This window comes from Crinia signifera, chromosome 2, assembly GCF_055691185.1.
Source record: "Crinia signifera chromosome 2, ASM5569118v1, whole genome shotgun sequence".
Classification (NCBI taxonomy): Eukaryota; Metazoa; Chordata; class Amphibia; order Anura; family Myobatrachidae; genus Crinia; species Crinia signifera.
The window spans coordinates 151,494,433-151,518,897 of NC_139218.1; the positions used below are offsets into that span (position 1 = coordinate 151,494,433).

General features: G+C 43.4%; 1 protein-coding gene across 1 annotated transcript in view; it reads right to left on the reverse strand.

The window, feature by feature from the left end:
* ILRUN (inflammation and lipid regulator with UBA-like and NBR1-like domains) overlaps window positions 1-24,458 on the reverse strand; it is a 44,676-nt gene extending 20,218 nt beyond the window's left edge. The window contains exons 1-2 of the mRNA XM_083173124.1: window positions 23,821-24,458; window positions 19,156-19,310 (exon numbers count right to left, since the gene is read on the reverse strand). Of these exons, the coding sequence (XP_083029250.1) occupies window positions 19,156-19,310; window positions 23,821-23,978 (313 nt within the window). The 5' untranslated portion in view covers window positions 23,979-24,458. The remainder of the gene's footprint in view (window positions 1-19,155; window positions 19,311-23,820) is intronic.
* Between the last annotated feature and the right edge of the window lie 7 nt (window positions 24,459-24,465).

Genomic DNA, 24,465 nt, shown 5'->3' on the forward strand with positions numbered 1-24,465 from the left:
TGTCGTTCTGTGTTGAGTCTATATGTGTACTGAGTTTATGCGCTGTAAAGTCGCTGTAGTTTTAAAAGACGGGTGAGCTAGAAATATCTTCACCACATAAATATTTATTGACTTGATATCCATATCATAATATTCACTTAGCCCTGATCTCCATACTATTGTCTTACTCCATTAATACTAGCGCCAAGTTGGCGTGTTAATATTATCAATTATGCCTCATCAAACTCTAAAACGTGATATTATACTGCCCGCTAGAATGAGGTTACCATATGATTGACCTATGACCTTTTCTGATAATTTTTTAACAAAATATTGATTCAAATGAGCGTATAATTATGTGCTCATTTATGGATGCTTTGTTCACTATCTTGCTCATGGTTTTAAAAACTTGATTGTAGCGCTTTTTAGAAACGTAACTGTTACTATTTGCCCACTACTAGTTAACTACGTACAGACACCCGGCTTCTAAGGCTAGAGGGATTGTCCGGCTATGACCGGCTTTGATTGGATGTACGGGGAATAAAGGATGGCAATGAGCGTCACACAGGACCACCCACTGACGAAGTCTCTATGACGAAACGCGTTTGGGGCGTGCCTGTGTGATGTCATCCGTGCTCCGTGTCCCGGTGTTCAGCGTTCCCTGAACCAGCGTGGAGAAAGTACCGGCGTGCTTGTTGCCTGTGGAAGGCTGCAAGTGCAGAGTGGTGTGCTGGAATCCCGCAGGAGGAGGCGTGCTGTTATCCGTGGACGGGTAGATATTAAAAACCTTGTGGTATTTGAGCCCACAGCGGAGGAACTATATGGTACGGGTACCATCCTCTGACTATTTTTAATACTACTGCTTTGTCTATATGCTTTTACAATAAAAATACTACGCTATGAGGCGCCCCCATTGTCCTTCCATTTCTGCAGATTTCTAATACTCGCTGGACACGGGTCTTTATACTTTGGGGAGCGACGGTCTGTGTTTTAAAGGGACCTAAGCAAGGAGACCCAGAAGTGGTGTGTCTCGTTTTGAAAATTTTTAAAGAGGAGGACTTTTTTGCTGGACTGCTAATTGATACTCCTACACGGTTTGAGCGCAGTTGTCTAAAATTATTGTCTTATATATATATAAATGAGAGAGAGAGAGAGAGAGAGAGAGAGAGAGAGAGAGAGAGAGAGAGAGAGAGAGAGAGAGAGAGAGAGAGAGAGAGAGAGAGAGAGAGAGAGAGAGAGAGAGAGATCTATTATATATATATATATCTATATATCCTATATACCTTACTGTTGACCATACTAAATATTTTGCTATACATTTACCCAATAATGATAAATAAACCACCAACTTCATTTTTGTATTCTATTTGTACTTTTGATTATGTAAGAAGTGTACATTCCACTTCTTCTTACATATATTCAGGGAGTTCTTAATCTGCATGGGCGGAATATTGGTTAACCTTACTGGTTTATTAGATTTTTTCCCCTCAAATAGTGTGGCTTGATATTTAAACAAAGATCGAAATTAAGGTAAAAAAAAAAAAAAAGAGATAATTGTAACATATAATGAATAGGTTAAAACTTTTTCATCCATACATTACGTTTGACCAAATGTGTACATACACACATTGTTATTACTGCCTTACAATGAGTACCATGAGTTCAATCTCCGGTTATAGCCCATCTGTATGGTGTAAGTAGGTTCTCTTTTTGTTTCCTCTTGCTGCTCTGTTTTCCTTGAACGCCTCAAAAATATTAGTGAATATACGGTACTTGTTTAGTTTCACGGCGGCAGTGGCCGTGCGTCTGAGTCCCCTTGCGGGCTCGGTGGCTCGCCACGCTATCTAAAATTAACTCTATGCCAACGTGGATAGTAGGGGTATGAACTATCTTCATTGGCATAGAGTTCATTTACCTTATTTTTGATAGTTTAGTGAGCGCAGCAGACGGAAGTTCACGGCGGCCATACTGCCGCCGTGAAACTAAACAAGTACCGAATAGTCAAATGCAGGAATGCCCCAATCGCTATGTGGGCATAACTTAAACGGCAGATGCACCTTGGGATGCAGCGTTTTATTGACCTCAATGGTTTAGTGGTTATGGATATTCTGAGCGGTTGGGTTGCAAAGCATGATGGTTTAACTGATGGTGTCTTTTTTAATGCAACCGGCGGAAAAGAGATGCTACCAGTAGGCTTCTGAATACAAATCCCAGTGGCTGCAATATTTTATTGGCATCTTTATACTCAGCATAGCAAAGATATGCTATCGCAACTCGATTAGCGTCCAACTCAGTCCACTAACTTTGTGATACGTGATGGGGTGATAGACGTTTATCTCCTTACAACTAAAATAAATAAAAATTCTAAATAAATAATCATGCCTCTACATATATAAATAAATTAGGAGGTTTCTTAAACCATTTTTGATACAACTTTGGTATAGACCACCACTAGCATTGATAGAATATCATTTGGGTCATTCCACTTACTGGACCAGGTAGACACAACTTTAGGGCAGACTAGATGGACCAAGTGTTTCTTATCTGCTGCCAAAATTCGAATGGGGCCTACACACGTAGCAACTCCTGGGCATTTTCTAAGTAATGTCACTAGATCACTTAGAAAATGCCCCTACATCGCTCCGTGTGGAGGGGGTCGTTGGGGTCAGGGCCAGTGATCATGGAGAACACTGGCCTTGACAGATCGCTCAGCAGCACATCGATGTGCAGCGCTGTGTGCTTAGTGATCTAGCATTGCTCAGAACGCTCATCTCCTCATGTGTAGGCCACTTAAGTTTCTATGTAACTTGCACTGAATAGGTCAAAAGGTCACAAATTCATTAACCGTCTCAACATAACTTTACCTGGGGCTCTGGGCATCCCTGTCGCAACAGACCCCCTGCAGACCGAGAGAGAGCACAAATTAAGCTCTGAGTGACAAAGAGACACAAGCAAACCTCCTTAGTTTTAGAATGAATAGGGTTCTCCTGATTCAGTCATTTTCTAGTGGAAAATAAACATGTTCTGCATATGATAAATTATTTTAAGAATTTTCTCAAGCGCAAAGACCACCCCCATCACTACGGTCAGCAAACTATGTTGCCGACATCCACGCCTGCCGAGAACACCGGGCCCGGCAGATACAGAGGTGCTGGGCTGCCCCCAAGCGCACTAATGGTGTCGGACGGCAGGCTGTTCTAGCAGGGCATTGCTAGAGGGTAGGGCGCACTTTGCCCTTTAAAAACTGTGTAGGGTGCGGCAACCTGCTAAAACAGCATAGAGTGAATACTAGTGTGCAAGGAAAACTGATGAAAAGTTCAAATTTAGCTCTAGGGCAATTTCTTCCCACTTCTAACCCAAGGCTGCACTTAGCACATATTTCTGTTTGCACCCTCCTATGGTACATGCACAAATCCACATTATGCTTTGGTGCTAACCGTGATCAGACAGCTGCATTACGCCCAGAATTTAACGCTAGACCTGCAGCTTAATGGGGCTAAACCCAGACACTGTTAACTTCGATTAATGTATGCATATCTTCTCCCTACAATACTAATTCTGGAAATTCTCCTGGAACATAACGATAATACAATCTCCTTCACCAGTGGTTCTCAAACCGTGTGTCCTGACCCCAAAGTGGGAAGAGACCATCTCAGCATGGGGTCATGACTCCATGTTGCTGACTGGCAGGTGGATGACTTCTCTAATCTCTCAGTGAGTGATCAAAAGAAGTCGGACAAACCAGTTAAATGCTATACTACTTCAGACTCCTCAAATCATTTTTTTGCCTCCACAATGCTGAAATGCACGTGTGGTTTCCTGAACACACGTGTGGTGACCATTCTGTGGACATGTTATATTTATTGTCTGACGGGCCCAGAGCAAAATAGTCTAAGAACCCTTGTCGTAGACCAATTCACAAATATAGAGGGTCGCTGTAGTCTCTTAAGTTATTTTACATGAGGCATCTTAAAATTTATGCACCTAACAATTTGTCTCAGAAAGATATTAGGGAAAAAAATTGTGTGCGTGTATGTGTGTGTGTGGGGAGGAATGTTTCAGCCCCTCTACCATCACACATTACAAGCACAGTTTCTTCATGCACACATAGTCATCAACTGACTCGGTCTTCAGAAATTGTGGCAGCTGGAAACAAGTTTGGTACTTAATTGCAGGACAGGAAATATGATACAAATATTTCCATAAAAATGACTGCACTTGTTTCATGCACCTTCAGGGCATGTTTTATTTTTCCCTAAAAAAAAAAAAAAAAAAAAAAAAACCCCAAAAATGAAACAACTTTAATTTTACGAACAATCCGCAGCATTTGCTCTGGGACCTTTACAAATAGCTTAATTAAGTTGTAATTACTCAACTTCCAAAGTGGGCTCTTTTGCATTCAACGTTAGAATTCCGTTCTTTGCAGTAGTGGTGAGTAGGTGAGGTGTTCTGTGTGTGCGTAGCATGTGAAGTGTGTGTGACCCTGGTGTGAGTATCTTCAAGCAGCCCCCCTTACGGGGCAACCATTTAATTTTTTTTATAATACTGTGGGTATTGGGTGCATGCATACAGAAGGAAATACAAAATTGGGTGCGAGACACATAGGATTTTAAACCTCAATCCCAACTGGATACCCCCAACCTACTGTCCCAGGCAAAAAAAAATTAAATCTAGAATTGCCAAATGGTCATTTTGACAGATGCTTTATAATAATACTACGAAGATGTCGACCTGCCGAAAAAAAACAATGTAAACATATTATCCCCAAAACAGGAAAATTCTAACAAACATGAATATACATGGAAAAATAAGCTAGATATTAGCAATCAGCGATACATCAAGAGAAATCCACATGAATGAGAATCTTTACTAATACATGTCGGGTCTTCCTTACCAGTGTATTCCAAAAAACGAAATATTCCGAAAACTGGTTATTTTTTATCCAGAATACTTTGGGTTTTTCCTCCACCCCTTTTTTTCATACTTACCTCCTCCCCTGTTGTCTATGGCGGCCTCCGGGATTTACTTCAGCGGCATCTCCGGTCCCAGGGGTGCATTGCGCAAGTGATGTCACCGATACAATGCACCCCTGAGACTGGAGATACCGCTGAAGAGGATCCTGAAGGCCTCCATGGACGCAGGAGGACACCATGGATCTCGGGGGACCACCGGGGCACCAGGTAAGAATGGAAACAATTTTTTATTCCAAAATCCAAAAAAATACCTTATCCAAAATGCTTGTGGTCCCGAACATGTCGGATAAGGGATACTCAACCTGTACTACATCTGAACCTAGATTTCAAGAATAATGGGCCTTATTCTAGTTCACTCGACAAAATTCTTCTTAGATGGACAAAACCATGTGCACTGCAGGGGGGCAGATGTAAAATGTGCAGAGAGAATTAGATTTGGGAAAGTTATTTTGTTTCTGTGCAGGGTAAATACTGCCTGCTTTATTTTAAAAATGCAATATAGATCTCACTTTGAAGTAAAACCCCACCCAAATCTAATTCTCTCTGCACAAGTTACATCTGCCCCACCTGCAGTGCACATGGTTTTGTCCATCTAAGAAGGATTTTGTCAGAAAGAGTGAACTAGAATAAAGCCCAATGTGTATTATGCTGTCTGATTGGACAAAATCAGACCAGCATATCCTGCATATTGCTCAATGTGTATGTGGAGTCGGCATGAAAAGCCAGCGGGGGGGGGGGGGCGTGGATCGCCCCCCCCCCCCTGGCGGGCTCGCTGCGCTCGCCACGCAGCGGGCCCGGTGCCTCGCTACGCTCGGCACACTAATTTGTTCTCCCTCCGAGGGTGTCGTGGACACCCACGGGGGGAGAAAGTGTCGGGATTTCGGCGTCGGGATTTTGAACGCTGGGATCCCGACCGCCGGGATTTAAACTGCATCCCGTGTATGTACGCTGCTTGTGGTGACGCTGTGTTTGACAGTGATCATTCCATCTTCATTAACATTGCTTCAGTGTGTATGGGTGATCTGGGCTAACTGGACTCTCCAACATTCCAGTGTGTACCCGGCTTAAGGAGAGAGGTGCTTCTCCCCTCATATCCATTAAAATACAAGCTCCTAAAGCTCTCCCTTGGATGGATGCTTCAGCAACACGTTAAAAAGCAGTGCAACATACTTGTAAAAACCTTGATAGAATAGTTTTAAAAGGGTCAAAAGGGGAATACACATGGGGCGATTTTAAGGCCTATGTCTAAGTGTTCTGACTAGATTGCTCAGAAATGTAGCACGGATTGCTCTGTATGTACACCTGGCGATGCGCGGTCATGCAGAGCACTGTCTATCCTGCTTATATCAGTGTTTAATGCAAAGGCAAAACACTGTTCCGCGCAGATCACTCAGGTGCATTGCATGTGTGCGGTGATGTGTTAATGAGAGGTCTGTGCTTAAGCAGCTTGCTCAGCATGGGGCTCCTGTCGTCCCATGTGTATGTGACTTTAGACTTTCAACAAAGCCAATACCATTCTTCTTCCCAAACTATCGGAGTTATTTCACAAAATGAACATTTCAGATTGTAATGAAATTTGTTGGTATATTAATTGATGCCTTGATATGAAGAAAGAAAGAAAGAAAGAAAGAAAGAAAGAAAGAAAGTATACAATGGTTTTTCTTTTTTTTTTGGGGGGGGGGGGGGGCGCAATTTTTCTTCTTAAACCATTTTTTTTTTTTTTTTTAACCAATTATTTTTCCCCATTAACTTTTTGATGACAAAAATAACGGACTGATTCAATGCAACATAGAAAGGCACTGGTCACTTTCCTCCATCTTATTACCCATTATCTCTAAAAGTTACACAGCAAACACTGCAGGAAAATAGAGCCAACTTCAGTAGTGGGGAATTCTGTACATTAACAAACATGTTTCTACATGCACTGGTAACTGCAGAAACCTGTAAAGGGGTGTTCACACAGAACTTTTAACAGGAGATTTTGACTAGATAGTCAAAATTTCCTAGAAGGTTAGCCAAAATCTTCCTTTTGTTTTCCTGCTTAGTCAATATTGTCTAGTAGAAATTGCTTAGCATAGATTGACGGTGCAGGCAAGGCAATTTTGACTAGATCATAGACTATCATTACTTAGAAAAAATTGCTTAGTCAAAATCTACAGTGTATCTAGCCAAAATCTCTCAGTCAAAATTGTCCATTAGCCAATATCTCACCGTGTGTACGTGGCTTGACAATGAGTCATGATAAGGTACTCCAAACAAGAGTAAATATACAGCACCTGCTCCCACTTCTGCGCAGGATTGAGAACTTAAGTGGAAAGATACTCGGTACTTGTGTATTATAGCGGCGCCCATCGCATCGCATACCATAAGGCATGCGATGGTATGCGATGCGATATCGCGCGATATTGTACAATGTCATACAATTTTAAAATTGTATGACATTGTATATGGCATACAATGCCATACAATGCGATGCAATTAAAAATTGTATAAGCACCCTAATTGCTTACAATGTGAAATCCACCCCCACTATAAACGTGAACCCGAAGCGTGGCGAGCGCAGCGTGCCCGCGAGGGGCGGCGGTACGCGTCCTCCGACCTTTTCATACCCCACAATCACCCCACAATCCACGTCGGCGTGGAGTTGAGAATAGAAAGTGTGGCGAGCGCAGCGTGGCGAGCCCCGGGAGGGGACGCGGATACCTTCACAGATATCGGCGTCCCCCTCGCGGGCTTCACAGGTATCCGCGTCCCCTCGCCACACTTCGGGCTCGGTGGCTCGCCACACTTTCTATTCTCAACTCCACGCCGACGTGGATAGTGGGGGTATGAAAAGGTCGGAGGACGCGTACCGCCGCCGCTCGCCACACTTCGGGTTCACGTTTATAGTGGGGGGGTGCATTTAACATTGTAAGCACCCATTTGGGTGCTTAAAAGCACCCTTTAGGGTGATTATACAATGTTTCATCGCATAGGGGGGCAAAAATCGCGTTGCATCGCATGCCATCGGGTGCATGGCATGCGATAAAAACATTGCGCAATGTACATCGGGGGCGCCGCTATAATACACAAGTACCAGATACTCCACTGTAAACTAGGGATGGGCTTACTGGGTTAACCATCAATGGTCAACATTTTTTATATAAAACCACCTGCAAGGGAATCCGAGACTGGGATCTGGGCTATGCTCCAAATTCTGACACATTGAAAGGGGAGAGGGCGGCATACCTATTTGGTGGATTTGTACTTTCGTATGATTGCAGGAAATCATCTGGTTCTTCCCCATCAATGGTAAAAGTATGTACCATCACGAGCATAGACCATCAATAATTTTAATCATCGATGGTCTGTAAACAAACTGCTTTTTCAAAATGTGACACAAATAGTCCAGGGACTGGTTAGGACTAGGTGGGTTTCAATTCGTGACGAAGGGACATAGTCGAAATGCCTCAACTTAATAAATTATAGCATTACATAACACCAAAAACTTATTTCAGTACAAATTAGTAGCATGCTGTCAAAAGGTTGATGCTAAGCTAAACATTCATGACAGGCAATAATAGTCATTTTCAAAATATGCTATTAGGTTAGGCAATGTAGTGTTCACTCTAGGATTTTTTAAGGGCAGGGTGCTGACCACCGGGCAGGGCCCCTTTTTCAATTGGCACATTTTATATTAGAAATTTACATTGGAAACAAACAAAAAAAAAACATTAAAAAAAAAGTGCACACTGCAGTAGGATTACAAATACAAAAAGTGGTGTTTGTGGATGGCGCTGCAGTCCCCTCTAGCGGGGTGATGAAGTCCTATCACCAATGGGAAATAAATCCACAATTCTTCCGTCCAGTCGTTTAAGAGGAATGTAAGACTGACCTGGGAGAATTTCCCTATGTGCATGTAATGGTTTCTTTAACCCCTTCCCGACACATGACGTATATATACGTCATGTGTCGGTTGCAGGGGAATCAAGCCAGCTCACGAGTGAGCTGGCTTGAAAGAGAGCAGGTAATGGCTGTATATTACAGCCAGGTACCTGCTCTCACGGACACGAGCGGCGAGTTCGCCGATCGTGGCCGTTTAACCCTTTAAGCACCGCGGGCAAAGCGCCCGCAGTGCTTAAATAGCTGATCGGAGGGGGGGCGCCCCCCTCCGGCACCGATCGGGGCCCCCCGCGGCGAGATCGGAGGGTGCCGATCGGTTGCCATGGCAGCCAGGGGTCTAATGTAGACCCCTGTGCTGGCCATGTCAGCATACCTATTACATCCTGCCTGAGGCAGGATGTAATAGGAAGTGCTGAAAATCACTATGTTCAGCCATAGAGCTCTATGGCTGAACCTAGTACAGGCGATCGCGCCCCCTAGTGGTCAAGTACACTAGGGGGCCTTGTAGTAAAAGTAAAAAAAATAAATAAATAGTTAAAAAATAAAAAATAAATAAATAAATATTAAAAGTTCAAATCACCCCCTTTCCCCATTTCACAAATAAAAATAAATAAAAAATAAAAAAAATACACATATTTGGTATCGCCGCGTTCCTAAAAGTCCGATCTATTAAAATATAACATTAGTTATCCCGCACGGTTAAGGCGTAAACGGAAAATAATTCCCAACGCCAAAACTACGTTTTTTGGTCGCATCGCCTACCCAAAAAAATGTAACTAAAAGAGATCAGAAAGTCGCACATATCCCATAATGGTATTAATTAAAAAGTACACTTCAGCCCGCAAAAATGAGCCCTCACCCAGGTCCGTAGGTGGAAAAATAAAAAAGTTATAAGCCGCAGAACATGGCGACGCGACGCAAATTAGAAAAACCGTAAAATTTTCTATTTTTTTTTTTAGTGCTAAAACGTAACGAAAACTATATAAGTTTGGTATCACCAGAATCGTAACGACCCATAGAATAAAGATAACCCATCATTTTAAACGAACTATGAACTCCCAAAAAAACGTAACCAGCGCAAAATTGTGGAATGGCGTTTTTTTTTTTTTTTTACCCCACATTGAATTATTTCCTGATTCCCCAGAATATTATACGGTATAGTAAATGGTACCATTAAAAAGTACAACTTGTCCCGCAAAAAAAAAAGCCCTCATGTGTCTATATAGCCGGAAAATTAAAAAAGTTACGCTTATTTGAACGCAAGGAGGAAAAAAAAAAAAAAATTAACAAAAAAAGCCTCGTCGGGAAGGGGTTCAATTTCTCTTGACCTCTGCATACTCAATAGCCAGACAGATACTACCAACAGGAACCCCTTGAGATAGGGCACTTATTCTTGGTGAGTGCATATGTGCACTGAAAGGTTTCTTTATATCCGACCCTTCTCCTCACAGGACACAGGTGGACAGCTGACTTCCAAAAGTTTTGTAATAAAATCCAAAATTTATTTCCAAAAACGATAAGACAAGTAAAAACAGGTCTAAAAATGTGGGAAGGGAATCCCAAGGTGAGTGGTGGTCTGGGTACCTTCCAATCCGGATAGAAGGCCACCAAGTTTGCTGAAGATCACAACCAGCACCTTACCACAAACCTCTAGGGTATTCGCTTTCTCCTCCAACCACCAACGCGTTTCGGGCTGTTTCGAATGAGCCCTTTTTCAAGGTGTGGAGGATGTAACCACCTATACGGTATTTATACCGGTTCCTAGCATCACATGTAAAAAGCTCTCACTAAAACATGGAACATTCACTTAAAATTTAACAATACTAAAACACATTAACAATCGAATCAAAGACATTTTATATGCGTATACATGGTGTGTGTCGCTCCGTTTTACATATACAGCAAAAACAAAATAAACAAGCCTTCTGAACGAAAGATGATATATATATATATATATATATATATATATATATATATATATATATATATATATATATATATATATATATATATATATATATATATATATATATATATATATATTCGTAATGAAGTCCATTCTTGGTTTTACCGGTATCGCAAATAAATTAAGCCAACAGTTTAAACAAAAGGGTTACCATTCTAATATGGTAGAAGAGGCCATGAATAGAGGTTCAGAAGCTATTTTGCAGAGAAATGACGCATCAACTGTAGCCCCTCCTAAAAAAACAGAATGATCTGGGGGTCTGTTTTATCACTAAGTTTACCAGTCAATCTAAACAAATTGAGCAAATTTTCAAAAGACATTGGGGGATTTTGAGAAATGACCTCATTCTCAGCAAAGTTGTAAAAGAAAGACCCACTTTTATTTACCGCAAGGCACAAAACCTTAAAAACAAGTTGGTGAGGAGTGCAATCAACACCCCAAACCCACTTAATCATATTAAAACAAAAGGTTTTTTTCGATGCGGAACATGTAGCATGTGTCGTGCATGCAAGGGTACCACAAAGGCTGTTCAGCAATATCAGGCCCCACACACCAATGAGATGCATGATATTGTTGATTTCATTACATGTAACACTAAATTCTGTGTATATTTGCTGGAGTGTTCATGTAAAAAAGGTATATATTGGAAAAACTACCCGGCAGTTGAAAATAAGATTAGCCGAGCATGTTCGGAATATTGCCAAGGGGGTCGAATCCCACATTGTGTCCTTACACTTTAAGAAGGTACATGGTGGGGATATTAAACGTATGGTAAACTTTCGTGGTATTAAGCTTGTGTCAGATCACTGGAGAGTCAATGACAGGGATAAAAAACTGTCACAGGAGGAAATGCGAACCATATATGCTTTAAAAACTATTGAACCAGGGGGTCTAAATGTTGGATTTGAATTGAAATGCTTCTTGTAAAGTTATTTCCTTCTCATGCCTTTTTTGCTCCCAGTGCTTCTATTACCACTTCTTCATATATGTATTCTTTATATATGTAATTTTATATATGTAATACTGTACCATTTACACTATTTTTAATAATTTTTATAAGTCCTCAAAAATTTAAAATATTCTTTTCTATATATTAACCAGTATTTAATATTGGCATCATGCACTAAAACTGTTTCTTTTTCATTTATGTTGTACGTCCTATATGATGCATATTCATGGTGAAAAGAAATAATGCGGAACCAAGTGTGCGGTGAATACAACCCAGATACGTGCACACAGGAAGCCCTTAGTTCCGATTCCGGAAGTGTGTGCGTTCCACGGAATAAATTAACAAGCCCCATCCAGCTTGATAAACGTAAAAAAGCATTCCACCACTCAGAAAGCACAGGAAGTATCTTTACACAGCGTGATGCGTTCCACACGTCACCGGATGTGACGCAAACAGAGCGTCATGCGTTCCAAACGCCCGGAATACAGCGCTACCATTAACACGGATCAGCTGGGTTTTCACGATACCGGTAAAACCAAGAATGGACTTCATTACGATTATATATATCATCTTTCGTTCAGAAGGCTTGTTTATTTTGTTTTTGCTGTATATGTAAAACGGAGCGACACACACCATGTATACGCATATAATATGTCTTTGATTCGATTGTTAATGTGTTTTAGTATTGTTACATTTTAAGTGAATATTCCATGTTTTAGTGAGAGCTTTGTACATGTGATGCTAGGAACCGGTATAAATACCGTATAGGTGGTTACATCCTCCACACCTTGAAAAAGGGCTCATTCGAAACAGCCCGAAACGCGTTGGTGGTTGGAGGAGAAAGCGAATATCCTAGAGGTTTGTGGTAAGGTGCTGGTTGTGATCTTCAGCAAACTAGGTGGCCTTCTATCCGGATTGGAAGGTACCCAGACCACCACTCACCTTGGGATTCCCTTCCCACATTTTTAGACCTGTTTTTACTTGTCTTATCGTTTTTGGAAATAAATTTTGGATTTTATTACAAAACTTTTGGAAGTCAGCTGTCCACCTGTGTCCTGTGAGGAGAAGGGTCGGATATAAAGAAACCTTTCAGTGCACATAGGGCACTTATTCCTGGTGAGTGCACATCCCAAGGGGTTCCTGTTGGTGGTATCTGTCTGGCTATTGATTGTGTATGCAGAGGTCAAGAGAAATTTAAAGAAACCATTACATGCACATAGGAAAATTCTCCCAGGTCAGTCTTACATTCCTCTTAAATGACTGGACGGAAGAATTGTGGATTTATTTCCCATTGGTGATAGGACTTCATCACCCCGCTAGAGGGGACTGCAGCGCCATCCACAAACACCACTTTTTGTATTTGTTGTATTGTTAAAGATTCAGGAATCTTTAGGTGTTTGTTAGGCTGCAGCAGTTCAGGCGCTGTCATTATTTTCTTTCTGTGCAGTAGGATTACGCCCATTAAACTCTGTTATGTCCATTACATATTATCATAATGATAATTACACATTATGGCACACGCTGTAATGCCTCTCACATTATACCACACACCATGAAGCCCATTACACATGATGGCATACCCTGTGTAATACCAATTACACATGATGGCACACTGAAAGTTCTCAGCAGCATGTCAGCGCGGGGGGGGGGGGGGGGGGGGGGGGGCAGCTTAAGGGTGCACAGTGCCACACACAAAAAGGGAAGGGTGCATTTGGAGGTTTTAAAATGGGCAGAGTGCAGCACCCTGAAAAAAGTAGCTTAGGAGGGAACACTACCATGTGTAGAAAGGTTAGCATTAAGATGCATGAGAAAGTAAGGGTTAGTCTGGGGGAAAAAGGGGTGCATTATTTATTACCAGTTATTTATATAGTGCAGAGCAATACTTACCAAAAAGCAGTATGATCAGAGATCTGACCCTAATGAGGAGTCACTTAACTGACACAATCTAACATGTCGACATTTCCATAATGTAGACATTATGAACATGTCCACATATCCCTCCCAACCTGTCTATACAGCTGCTGTATACGGACTTCATGCAGATTTAATTGCTGGTAATACTGGGCTACCGCTGTGCCTCAGAAACAACAAAACGTCATGGAAATTCTTGTTCAAGTTTCAATCAGTTCTCACTTTCCAACAAATAAGCAAAAAAAAAAAAAAAAGAAGGACAAAATAGGCTATTACTAAATACTGAAGGATTTTTATATTTTCAATATTGAATATATAGATTACAAATGATACAACTAAAGTGATAGTGGCGCAGTAACAAGTTTTTTCCAATGTCACCAACTGTAGCCAGTTTACTACTTTTTTATTGTTACTTACCTCCTCTCCCAGCATGAGGCGTTTGACAGAGCATGATAGGTAGATATCAAGCAAGGTAGATAGATAGATAGATAGATAGATAGATAGATAGATAGATAGATAGATAGATAGATAGGACCCACAATACTATGCAAAAGATGTGAGAAAAAAATGAATGGTGCAAGCAAGAATGCTTTCAAAAATAGAGGGGTTGATAGTATTAAAATGCAAAGTGAATGGACAGAAGAAGTGTAAATTGTATCAATTTTGGTGTGACCAAATTCCTGCAGAGAATAAAACATCAAATACCGGTTTTACTCCATTCATCATATCCTCACAATGGGGGAAATTTACTAAGATGGGAATAAGATTTCACATGCGATGTTGCTATGGGCAACCAATCAGATCCTGTCTACTATCTTCTGGAGCCATGATGGCTAACCTATGACACGCATGTCACTAGTGACACACGTCTGACCAACTGGTTTGCGGAGAGGAAAACCGGAAGTGCGCAAGTTAAGTGGCTAAGCCAGCACGCATGCTGCGACGCCAACTGGAAGCGGGCAGAGGGGGTGTCACCTCTCCGCTGGAGGGAGCAGAGCTAGCTCCCGCTCTCTATAGTCCACCCCTGCTGCTGTAGTCAGTCCTGTGCTGCTCCCGCTCTCTATAGTCCACCCCCCCTGCCTTAGTCGGGCCTGTGCTGCTCCCGCTCTCTATAGTCCACCCCTGCTGCTGCAGTCAGTCCTGTGCTGCTCCCGCTCTCTATAGTCCACCCCCCCTGCCTTAGTCGGGCCTGTGCTGCTCCCGCTCTCTATAGTCCACCCCCCCGCCTTAGTCGGGCCTGTGCTGCTCCCGTTCTCTATAGTCCACCCCTGCTGCTGTAGTCAGTCCTGTGCTGCTCCCGCTCTCTATAGTCCACCCCCCCTGCTGTAGTCGGGCCTGTGCTGCTCCCGCTCTCTATAGTCCACCCTCGCTGCTGTAGTCGGTCCTGTGCTGCTCCCGCTCTCTATTGTCCACCCCCGCTGCTGTAGTCGGGCTTGTGCTGCTCCCGCTCTCTATTGTCCACCCCCTGATGCTGTAGTCGGGCCTGTGCTGCTCCAACTCTCTATAGTCCACCCCCTGCTGCTGTAGTCGGGCCTGTGCTGCTCCCGCTCTCTATAGTCCATCCCCTTCTGCTGCTGTAGTCGGGCCTGTGCTGCTCCCGCTCTCTATAGTCCACCCGCTGCTGCTGTAGTCGAGTCGGGCCTGTGCTGCTCCCACTCTCTATAGTCCACCCCCTGCTGCTGTAGTCGGCCTGTGCTGCTCTCGCTCTCTATAGTCCACTTACTGCTGCTGTAATGGGGTCTGTGCTGCTCCCGCTCTCTATAGTCCACCCTCGCTGCTGTAGTCGGTCCTGTGCTGCTCCCGCTCTCTATTGTCCACCCCCGCTGCTGTAGTCGGGCTTGTGCTGCTCCCGCTCTCTATTGTCCACCCCCTGATGCTGTAGTCGGGCCTGTGCTGCTCCCGCTCTCTATAGTCCACCCGCTGCTGCTGTAGTCGAGTCGGGCCTGTGCTGCTCCCACTCTCTATAGTCCACCCCCTGCTGCTGTAGTCGGCCTGTGCTGCTCTCGCTCTCTATAGTCCACTTACTGCTGCTGTAATGGGGTCTGTGCTGCTCCCGCTCTCTATAGTCCACCCCCCGCTGCTGTAGTTGGGCCTGTGCTGCTCCCACTCTCTATAGTCCACCTCCTGCTGCTGTAGTCGGGTCTGTCCTGCTCCCACTTTCTATAGTCCACCCCCTGCTGCTGTAGTCGGGCCTGTGCTGCTCCCTATAGTCCACCCCCTGCTGCTGTAGTCGGGCCTGTGCTGCTCCCGCTCTCTATAGTCCGCCCCCTGCTGCTGTAGTCAGGCCTGTGCTGCTCCCGCTCTCTATAGTCCACCTCCTGCTGCTGTAGTCTGGCCTGTGCTGCTCATGCTCTCTATAGTCCACCCCGCTGCTGTAGTCGGGCCTATGCTGGAGCCCTGGCACTTGATCGACAGAGGCTACCAGAGGAGCTTTGGGCGAGGACTGAGCTCCGGTTTTGAAAGGTGAGGCACCTTTCCCACACATGGGCTCTGTTGAAAACTCTGCAGGCTCCGAGCACCACACTATTCAGTGCTTCTATTGGCAGTGGTAGCTGCCTTTTTGACAGACAATGTATTAGTGTAGCCTTCTTAAATTATATCTTGCTCTTTCACATTGACTTTCATTCTTATAATGGGCACCAGTGTGTGGCATATGTATAATGGAGCATTACGGTGTGGTTTTTGTATAATGGCATCACGGTGTGTGGCATATGTATAATGGAGCACCACAGTGTGTGGCATATGAATAATGGAGCATCACGGTGCGTGGCATATGAATAATGGCATCACGGTGCGTGGCATATGTATAATGGTCATTACGGTGCGTGGCATATGTATAATGGTACGGTGCGTGGCATATGTATAATGGTACGGTGCGTGGCATATGTATAATGGTACGGTGCGTGGCATATGTATAATGGTACGGTGCGTGGCATATGTATAATGGTACGGTGCGTGGCATATGTATAATGGTACGGTGCGTGGCATATGTATAATGGTACGGTGCGTGGCATATGTATAATGGTACGGTGCGTGGCATATGTATAATGGTACGGTGCGTGGCATATGTATAATGGTACGGTGCGTGGCATATGTATAATGGTACGGTGCGTGGCATATGTATAATGGTACGGTGCGTGGCATATGTATAATGGTACGGTGCGTGGCATATGTATAATGGTACGGTGCGTGGCATATGTATAATGGTACGGTGCGTGGCATATGTATAATGGTACGGTGCGTGGCATATGTATAATGGTACGGTGCGTGGCATATGTATAATGGCTGCAAATATCACCAAATTATTGATATTTCTCGAAGTAACACGCGACTCGAGAAAGGCTACACTTTTATATGATTTGACACACCAAGTTGAAAAGGTTAGCCATCACTGTTCTAGAGGGTGCTAAATAAATAAGTAGATTCTGATTGGTTGCCCATAGCAACATCACATCTTGTTCCCATCTTAGTAAATTTTCCCAATGTGTTTTTCATCAGATGCACCAAGTTTCTTTGGCTGACCACTACATCTACAGTGCTAAACATTGTCAGTTATTCTGTGCTTCTTCAAAACTGTTTGAACAGCACATTTTGAAATCTTTGCGTAGGAAAGACCTTGCTGCTGCAGTATAACTACATTGTGTCTTGTTGCTGTGCTCACTCTTGCCGTGGTGTGTGTATGACCTCTTCCACAACCTCACCTTCGTAGTTTGGCTGCTTTTCATCCATTTTTATTTTTCCTACCAAGCAGTTTTCTTTTAAACTGTGACTTAACTAACATGGCAATCATTAATGAGGACTTCCGACACACTAGACGAACACTACTGTTCAGAAAGCCAGAATAGCATGTATGTATGTATGTATGTATGTATGTATGTATATTATAGAAAAATGTACACACACACACACAAATATACTACATAGACAAAAGTCTTCGGACGCCTGTCCATTACACTAACAGTTGCTCACCGCCACCCCCCCCCCCCCCCCCTTTTTTTTTATGCAACTACAACAGTTTCCACTCTTCTTGAAAGGTTTTCCACAAGATTTTGGAATTTTTCTCTGGGAATTTGTCAGGCACTTATGTTGGACGAGAAGGCCTGGCTCATAGTCACTTTTCCAGTTCACCACAAAGGTGCTCAATGGGATTGAGAACAAGGCTCTGAGGGGATGCAGTCAAAATCCTGAATGGGTCATAATCCCGACAAGGACAAAATCCTGACATATAGAATGTACAGGTGAAACTGTCAACATGACTTGGGTCGACAGGTCGACATGGGTTTTTTCACTGTTTTTTTTATTGACCCGACATGCGCTGACAGGCGGTATTTCATGCCCTACCATCCACTAGGAGGCACCGTGCCCGAAGCATTGCGAGCGAAGCGATGGGCTGCGGTTCACCTCCAACTGTGTCCATGTCGACTGTGTTGACATTCGGGTACAAAAACTGTGAAAAAACCCATGTCGACCTGTCGACACAAAGTCATGTTGACAGTTTCACCTGCACATTCTATATGTCGGTATTTTGTCCTTGTCGGTATTATGACCCATTCGGGGTTTTGACCTTCGGGATTTCATACCGAATCCGCTCTGAGCATGCCAGTCAAATTCTTGTACACCAATTTAATCAATCCTTATCTTTATAGCCTTTGCTTTGTGGACTGGGCTACAGTCATGTTGGAATAGGAAAGTGCCGTACCCAAACTTTTTCCATAAAGTTTAAAGCATAACATTGTTCAAATTGTGAAGCATTAAGATTGTTCTCTACTGGAGATAAGGAGGCCTAGCCCAAACCCTGGAAGAGAGCCCCATACCATTATCCCTCCTCAACCAAACCTCAAAGTTGGCAAAAAGCAGTCAAGCATATAATATTTTCCCAGCATCTACCGAACAGAGGAGAGTGATTAGTCACTCTACAAAACACATTTCTACTGCGCCACAGTCCATTGCCTGTGTACGTTACACCACTCCATCCAATGCTCGGCATTGTACTTTGTGATGGGAGCATGGCATGCAGCTGCTACATTATGGAAACCTATTCCACTAAGTTTCTGAAGCACAGTTTTTGTGCTTACATTAATGCCAGTGGAATTTCATAACTCTTCAGCTATGGAATCAGACGTGTGTTGCACCATAGCAGTTGTTGACCCTGCTCTTTGATTTTACATGGTCTGCAGCTTTATGATGTTCCTAAATGCTTCCAATCTAAAAAAAAAAATATATCAAATGGATATATATATAATAATATATAAATGGAATATCCAGTAGGGATGAAATTTCACGAACTGTCTTATTGTAAAAGTGGCATCCTATCACAGTACCACACTTAAAGGTTGAGCTCTTCAGAAGAACCCATTTTGTATCATAAAGGTTTCATTTACAGTGCCTGTACACCGCAATAAAAACCTTTAGGCATTTAACTTGCTCGTTTGGGACTTCTTTGATAAACAGTAAAAGAAACCACTGTAATTGAGCATTATTGCTAAATAGTTTACCTGTGTTTTGGACCCTCCAGGTTTTCGTAAACTGTGTATCTGGTGGTACCGACTCTCCCTCACCGATAGTTACATCTTCTACAAATGACATGCAAGGGATGTTGACATTTGGACTTTCAAAGTCGTAATATGCTCCAATTGCGGCTTGTAGATTCCTGGTAAAATACAGTGAAACACAGGCTATCAATAACATTCTGTAAACACTGACTCAACTATTATTCAAATGAATAGCCCCTTTCCAAAATGAAAAAGCGAAATGACAAGTACAGACAAAACAAGTCTAAATGGGGAGTATTTATCATCATTTCAATGCTCTTTGCAGGGGATAATACTGCTGCAAGTTGTATTGCAAAATACAAACATTATTCTTGAATGCATTAATGAATGAGTTCCAGGACAGCAGTTGTGGAAAATAATTGCCCCATCAACTACTTACCTTCTGCAGAAAATCATCCAATCAGTGTTTGCACATCTGAAAGTATACATCCTTGCATTCATAATTTAACAGTTTCTAATATAGCGCACACATATTCTGCAGCGCTTTACAGAGTATAGTTGAACATTCACATCAGTCCCTGCCCCAGTGGAGCTTACAATCTATATTCCCTACCACATGTACACACACACACAGACATTCTAGGATTAATTTTGTTGGAAGTCAATTGACCTACCTGTATATTTTTGGATTGTGGGAGGAAACCGGAGTACTCGAATGCAAACATGGGAAGAATATACAAACTTCGCACAGTTAGGACCATGGTGGATATCGAAACCATGACCTCAGCGCTGTAGGGCAATAACGTTAACCATTAGAAAAATCCATGATGCCCAAAATGCACATGTGCCAAATGAATATAAAGCACACACATGACTATCCAACATACAGGTGCATGAATGAGGGGGGGGCTCATCGCTGGGCCAACTTGCTGTTTTGAGCGGCTTTCAGCTCAAAGTCGCCTAGTGTGTAATGGGCCTTTAGTAGGTTATTTTTATTTATTTTATTATTTGATTTGGATTGTGTTCTTATTTTGGCAGAAGAGACAAGGATCAGCACATATCCAGGACCCGCTCTGCTTTCATATTAAACGAAAGACTTTTCTAATAACATCTGAAGGGGTTAGTTATGTGGTTCTTCTTCTGAATAGATTTCACAACTGCATATCTGGACCAATTTTGATTTGTTTTTACATTGTGGAGAAATGGATACCCCTTTCAGACATACTAGCAGGGATTTGATGGACCCAGGTTGACTGCAGGTGCTCAGAATCCAGGAGTGAAATCCCAGGAAGACCCTTTCAGACATACGCTAGTACCGGGTTGCTGCGCATTCATGTGAAAAAAAAAAAAACTGGGATTTTCGCATATGTCTGAAGGGTTATAAACGTGATGAACAAGTAAAAATGTGGATAAAAAACAACCCCCCCCCCCCAAAAAAAAAAACCCACATACTTGCGTGGGTTTCCTCTGGGTACTCCAGTTTCCTCACACTCTCTTTAACAAAATGTACTGATGTGTATGTCCAAATATTCTCTGGAAAGTTCTACAGAATGTGTATGCACAAAATAAATGTGTTTTATGAGAAGTACGAAGCTAGGAAAGCATTGCATACACCCTAGCTGTCTAGATTAAGATGGCACAATGCTTATATTGGATTGCTTTCCTACTGTAATAAGAGCAATCATATAATCCTCAGGTAGAAAAGGTATTCACATCAATAGAGTGGTGTCTCCAGGGGATGAGGTTGGTGTTGGGAGGCATTATAGTGCTTCACAGGTACTTGAGAAAACACTTAACAATAGGCACGCCAGCTACTGTGTGGTTACACCACCTGTTTGGATGGGTGTGGCCAAGTCCTGATTCAGATGTCCTACATGTTTTGAAGGTATGGCGCTCCATACAAAGTTTAGGATTGTGTAAAATACTATGATCTTACAGAGAACCTAAAGGGATTTCCAAAATCTCTTTTTGTGCCAAAAGGTCGGGTTTCTGGACCCGGCTCCAACCTGGGTGAAACTCTCTTTTACACTGCCAGGTGGGTGACGCCAGCAGAGGTGGGTCCTCAGCCGGCACTTGGAGATGACCCCCGTAATGCCTATGACATGCTGGGTCGAGCATGGCTCTAGGGAAAATTGATGGGCTGCCCCTAACCTACTTGCGTGACAGATCCCTGTGCCCCCAACCCCCTGTGTGTGTGAGGCGAATGGATGCTACACACAGAAATCCATTCACCTCCTCCCCGGCACTGCTGCGGTCTGCATAGGTCCTGGATATGTGCTGATCCCGACCACAGGGCGCTGCAGGTCAGGCGATATTGGCTCCCCTATTTATTTAAACATTATTGAAATTAAAGTGCTACAGAATTTGGGGTGCAAAATAAAGAAAATGAATCTAGCTATATGTACTATGAATGCATTTAAACATACTTCTGAATGACGTACTGTGGAGTTCTTATAAATTCCCCTACACGATGAGGTATTGTTTCAATATGCTCATAGAAAAAAATGCTGTAAATATATGAATTTAAGTACAATTCTCTGAAAGAATAAGTATATCCTAATTTTCCAAGAGACATACATACAACAAAAGAATAGAATTAAGAACTTAAGAAGTTGTACAAAACCATGTGATTACTAAGGCAACCATAGTGACATGATTATGAAGGGAATAGAGAAGCTTTGGATCATGCCACTCTTCAGAATGAAACTGCCCACATCACATGACCGAATTGATTTCATTAAGGTTGCTGCCCAGCTCCCCACTGCTGCTGCTTTGCAGATTATGGCCCTTATTCAGATCTGATCGCAGTACAATTTTGTTCTCAAAATGGGCAAAACCATGTGCACTGCAGGTGGGGCAGATGTAACATGTGCAGAGAGTTACCTTTGGGTGGGGTGTGTTCAAATGGAAATCTAAATTGCAGTGTAAAAATAATGCAGTCAGTATTTACCCTGCACAGAAACAAAATAACTCACCCAAATCTAACTCCCTCTATACATGTTACATCTGCCCCACCTGCAGTGCACATGGTTTTGCCCATTTTGAGAACAAATTTGTACTGCGATCAGATCTGAATAAGGGCCTATGACTGCTGATGGAGCAATGTTTATAAACCTGGTCTACATACTACAATGTTTATTTATTCATTAACAGTTTCTTATATAGCGCACACATATTCAACAGCGCTTTACAGAGAATATTTGAACATTCACATCATTCCCTGCCCCAATGGAGCTTACAATCTATATTCCCTATCACATGTACGCACACACACACACACACACACATATATTCTAGGGTTCATTTTTGTCAGGAGTCAAATAACCTACCAGTATATTTCTGGATTGTGGGAGGATACCGGAGTACCCGGAGGAAACCCACGTAAACACGGGGAGAATATACAAACTCCCCACAGGGCCATGATGGGAATCCAACCCATGACTTCAGTGCTGTGAGGCAGTAAAGCTAACCATTACACCATCTGTACTGCATATTCCATGCTTTACAGCAAGTCACTTTTCTTGTTTTAAGCATGGTTTACATTATTATTTATTAACATTTTCTTATATAGCGCAGCATTTTCCATTGGTATGGGGGTCCTGCTCGCAAGCTTACAATCTATATTTAGGTTTACTTTATAAAAAGGTGCTGCGGACACATTGGGGGGTATTCAATGCCATGGGTGAGCGGCGACAGCGAGCAAGCTTAATGCTCGCTGTCACCACTCACCCCATCAGTATTCAATGCACCCCCCTCATACGCCAATTCCCCCTCGCTCCGTTTTTTGGAGGGAGGGGAATCTGCGTATGCGGCTCCAGAAGCAGCGAGACTCGCGGCTAAATGCAGCGGGTTCGCTGCACTAGCCGCGGGCCTCGCTGTTTGGGGGAATCCTTGCCGTTCTGTGGCGGCAAGGATTTCCCCAGAACGTTGAATAGGGCGAGCGGGTTAAACAGCGAGGATCGCTGGTTTTCTGCAATCCTCGCTGTTTAACCCCCTCGCCGGCCGCATTGAATACACCCCATTGTGGTGTCAAAGAGAATATCAACTCTGAGGAATACACAAAAGCCAATGCTGACATGCGGCGGATCACCACTAGTGATGGTAGTGCATTGCATTCTAAGAAGATATTCCTACAAATTGGAAAAATTAGCAAAGTGATATAATCATCTAGCTGCAGTAAATGAAAGGGACAGAGCAACGGTCTGCTCAACTGAACACATTTGATAATAAAACATTTCTGACCTCTTTGTAATGGCATTTTCATTAAACGATTATTGTTCAAATACATACAAGAAAAGAATATCATTGAGAAGTACTGGGATGTCTTCGCTTAACAACACTGACTAATCTTGCAGCTGAGCAATAGGACAAACCGTTGCAAAGCTTCCAGTGCAATAAATAGTATATGTAGGATTGCAGATTCATTTTGGTAAAAATGCAACAGAGAGCTATAAATTTTAGTAGCTGTGTAAACGCTAAGCCACTGGGTTCATGGGAAAAACAAGATTTCCATGTTTACTTTCACTTCAGTAATCAGTAGTAAGACATGACTTTCAGTAAAGAGGGGGGGGGGGAATGTTGTACTGCAATGGCACTTTCGTGGATGTGCACATGATGTTTGTGCCCCCTGCTTGCTGCTGGGAGAGGGCATGTTGCCAGTACACTCACCAGTTTGTCATGTCCAAGAAGAAAGCGCAACCTGCGGGGTTGAGCTGGAAACCCAGCAGGCGCTGGAACTCGGAGATGAGGACGTCCTTATCGGTGGTGCCCAGACAGCTGAACTTCTGCATCAGCTCCTGGTCCAGATCCACGTCCATTCCCTCCATGGCAGCGCGGCGGGCGGTGACCCGTTCAGGCCAGAACCCCGGGGTGCGGCCCCCTCCTCGGGTGTCCCGATCTCCGTCTCACTCCGGACACTGAGGAGTCAGGGACATCTACCTGCCGGAGAACTACCGCCCAGGCGGACAGTCGTTGCCCCACTCGCGGTCTGCTCCGCCCCGGATCCCCTCCCCCCCGCTTGACACCTGACCTCTGTCTGCCACCCGAGAACCCGGTGATGGGTGTCCTCCTCCCTCTCCTGCAGCTCTACCTGTGACCTTTGACCCTGAAGTCGGTGACCTCTGACCTGCAGACTCGTTTTAAAGGTTTATTTTTTTCCCCACGCGTCTAGCTGTCACCGCGCCCGGGCCCGTAATTGAAGGGCCCCGGTCTACGGCTCCGCAGCTGCCCGCTCGGGGCCTCCCCGCTTCCTGAACGCCACACACGTCATGACGTCTCTTAGCGCACTGCACGAAGCAGCGGCGCACATCATAC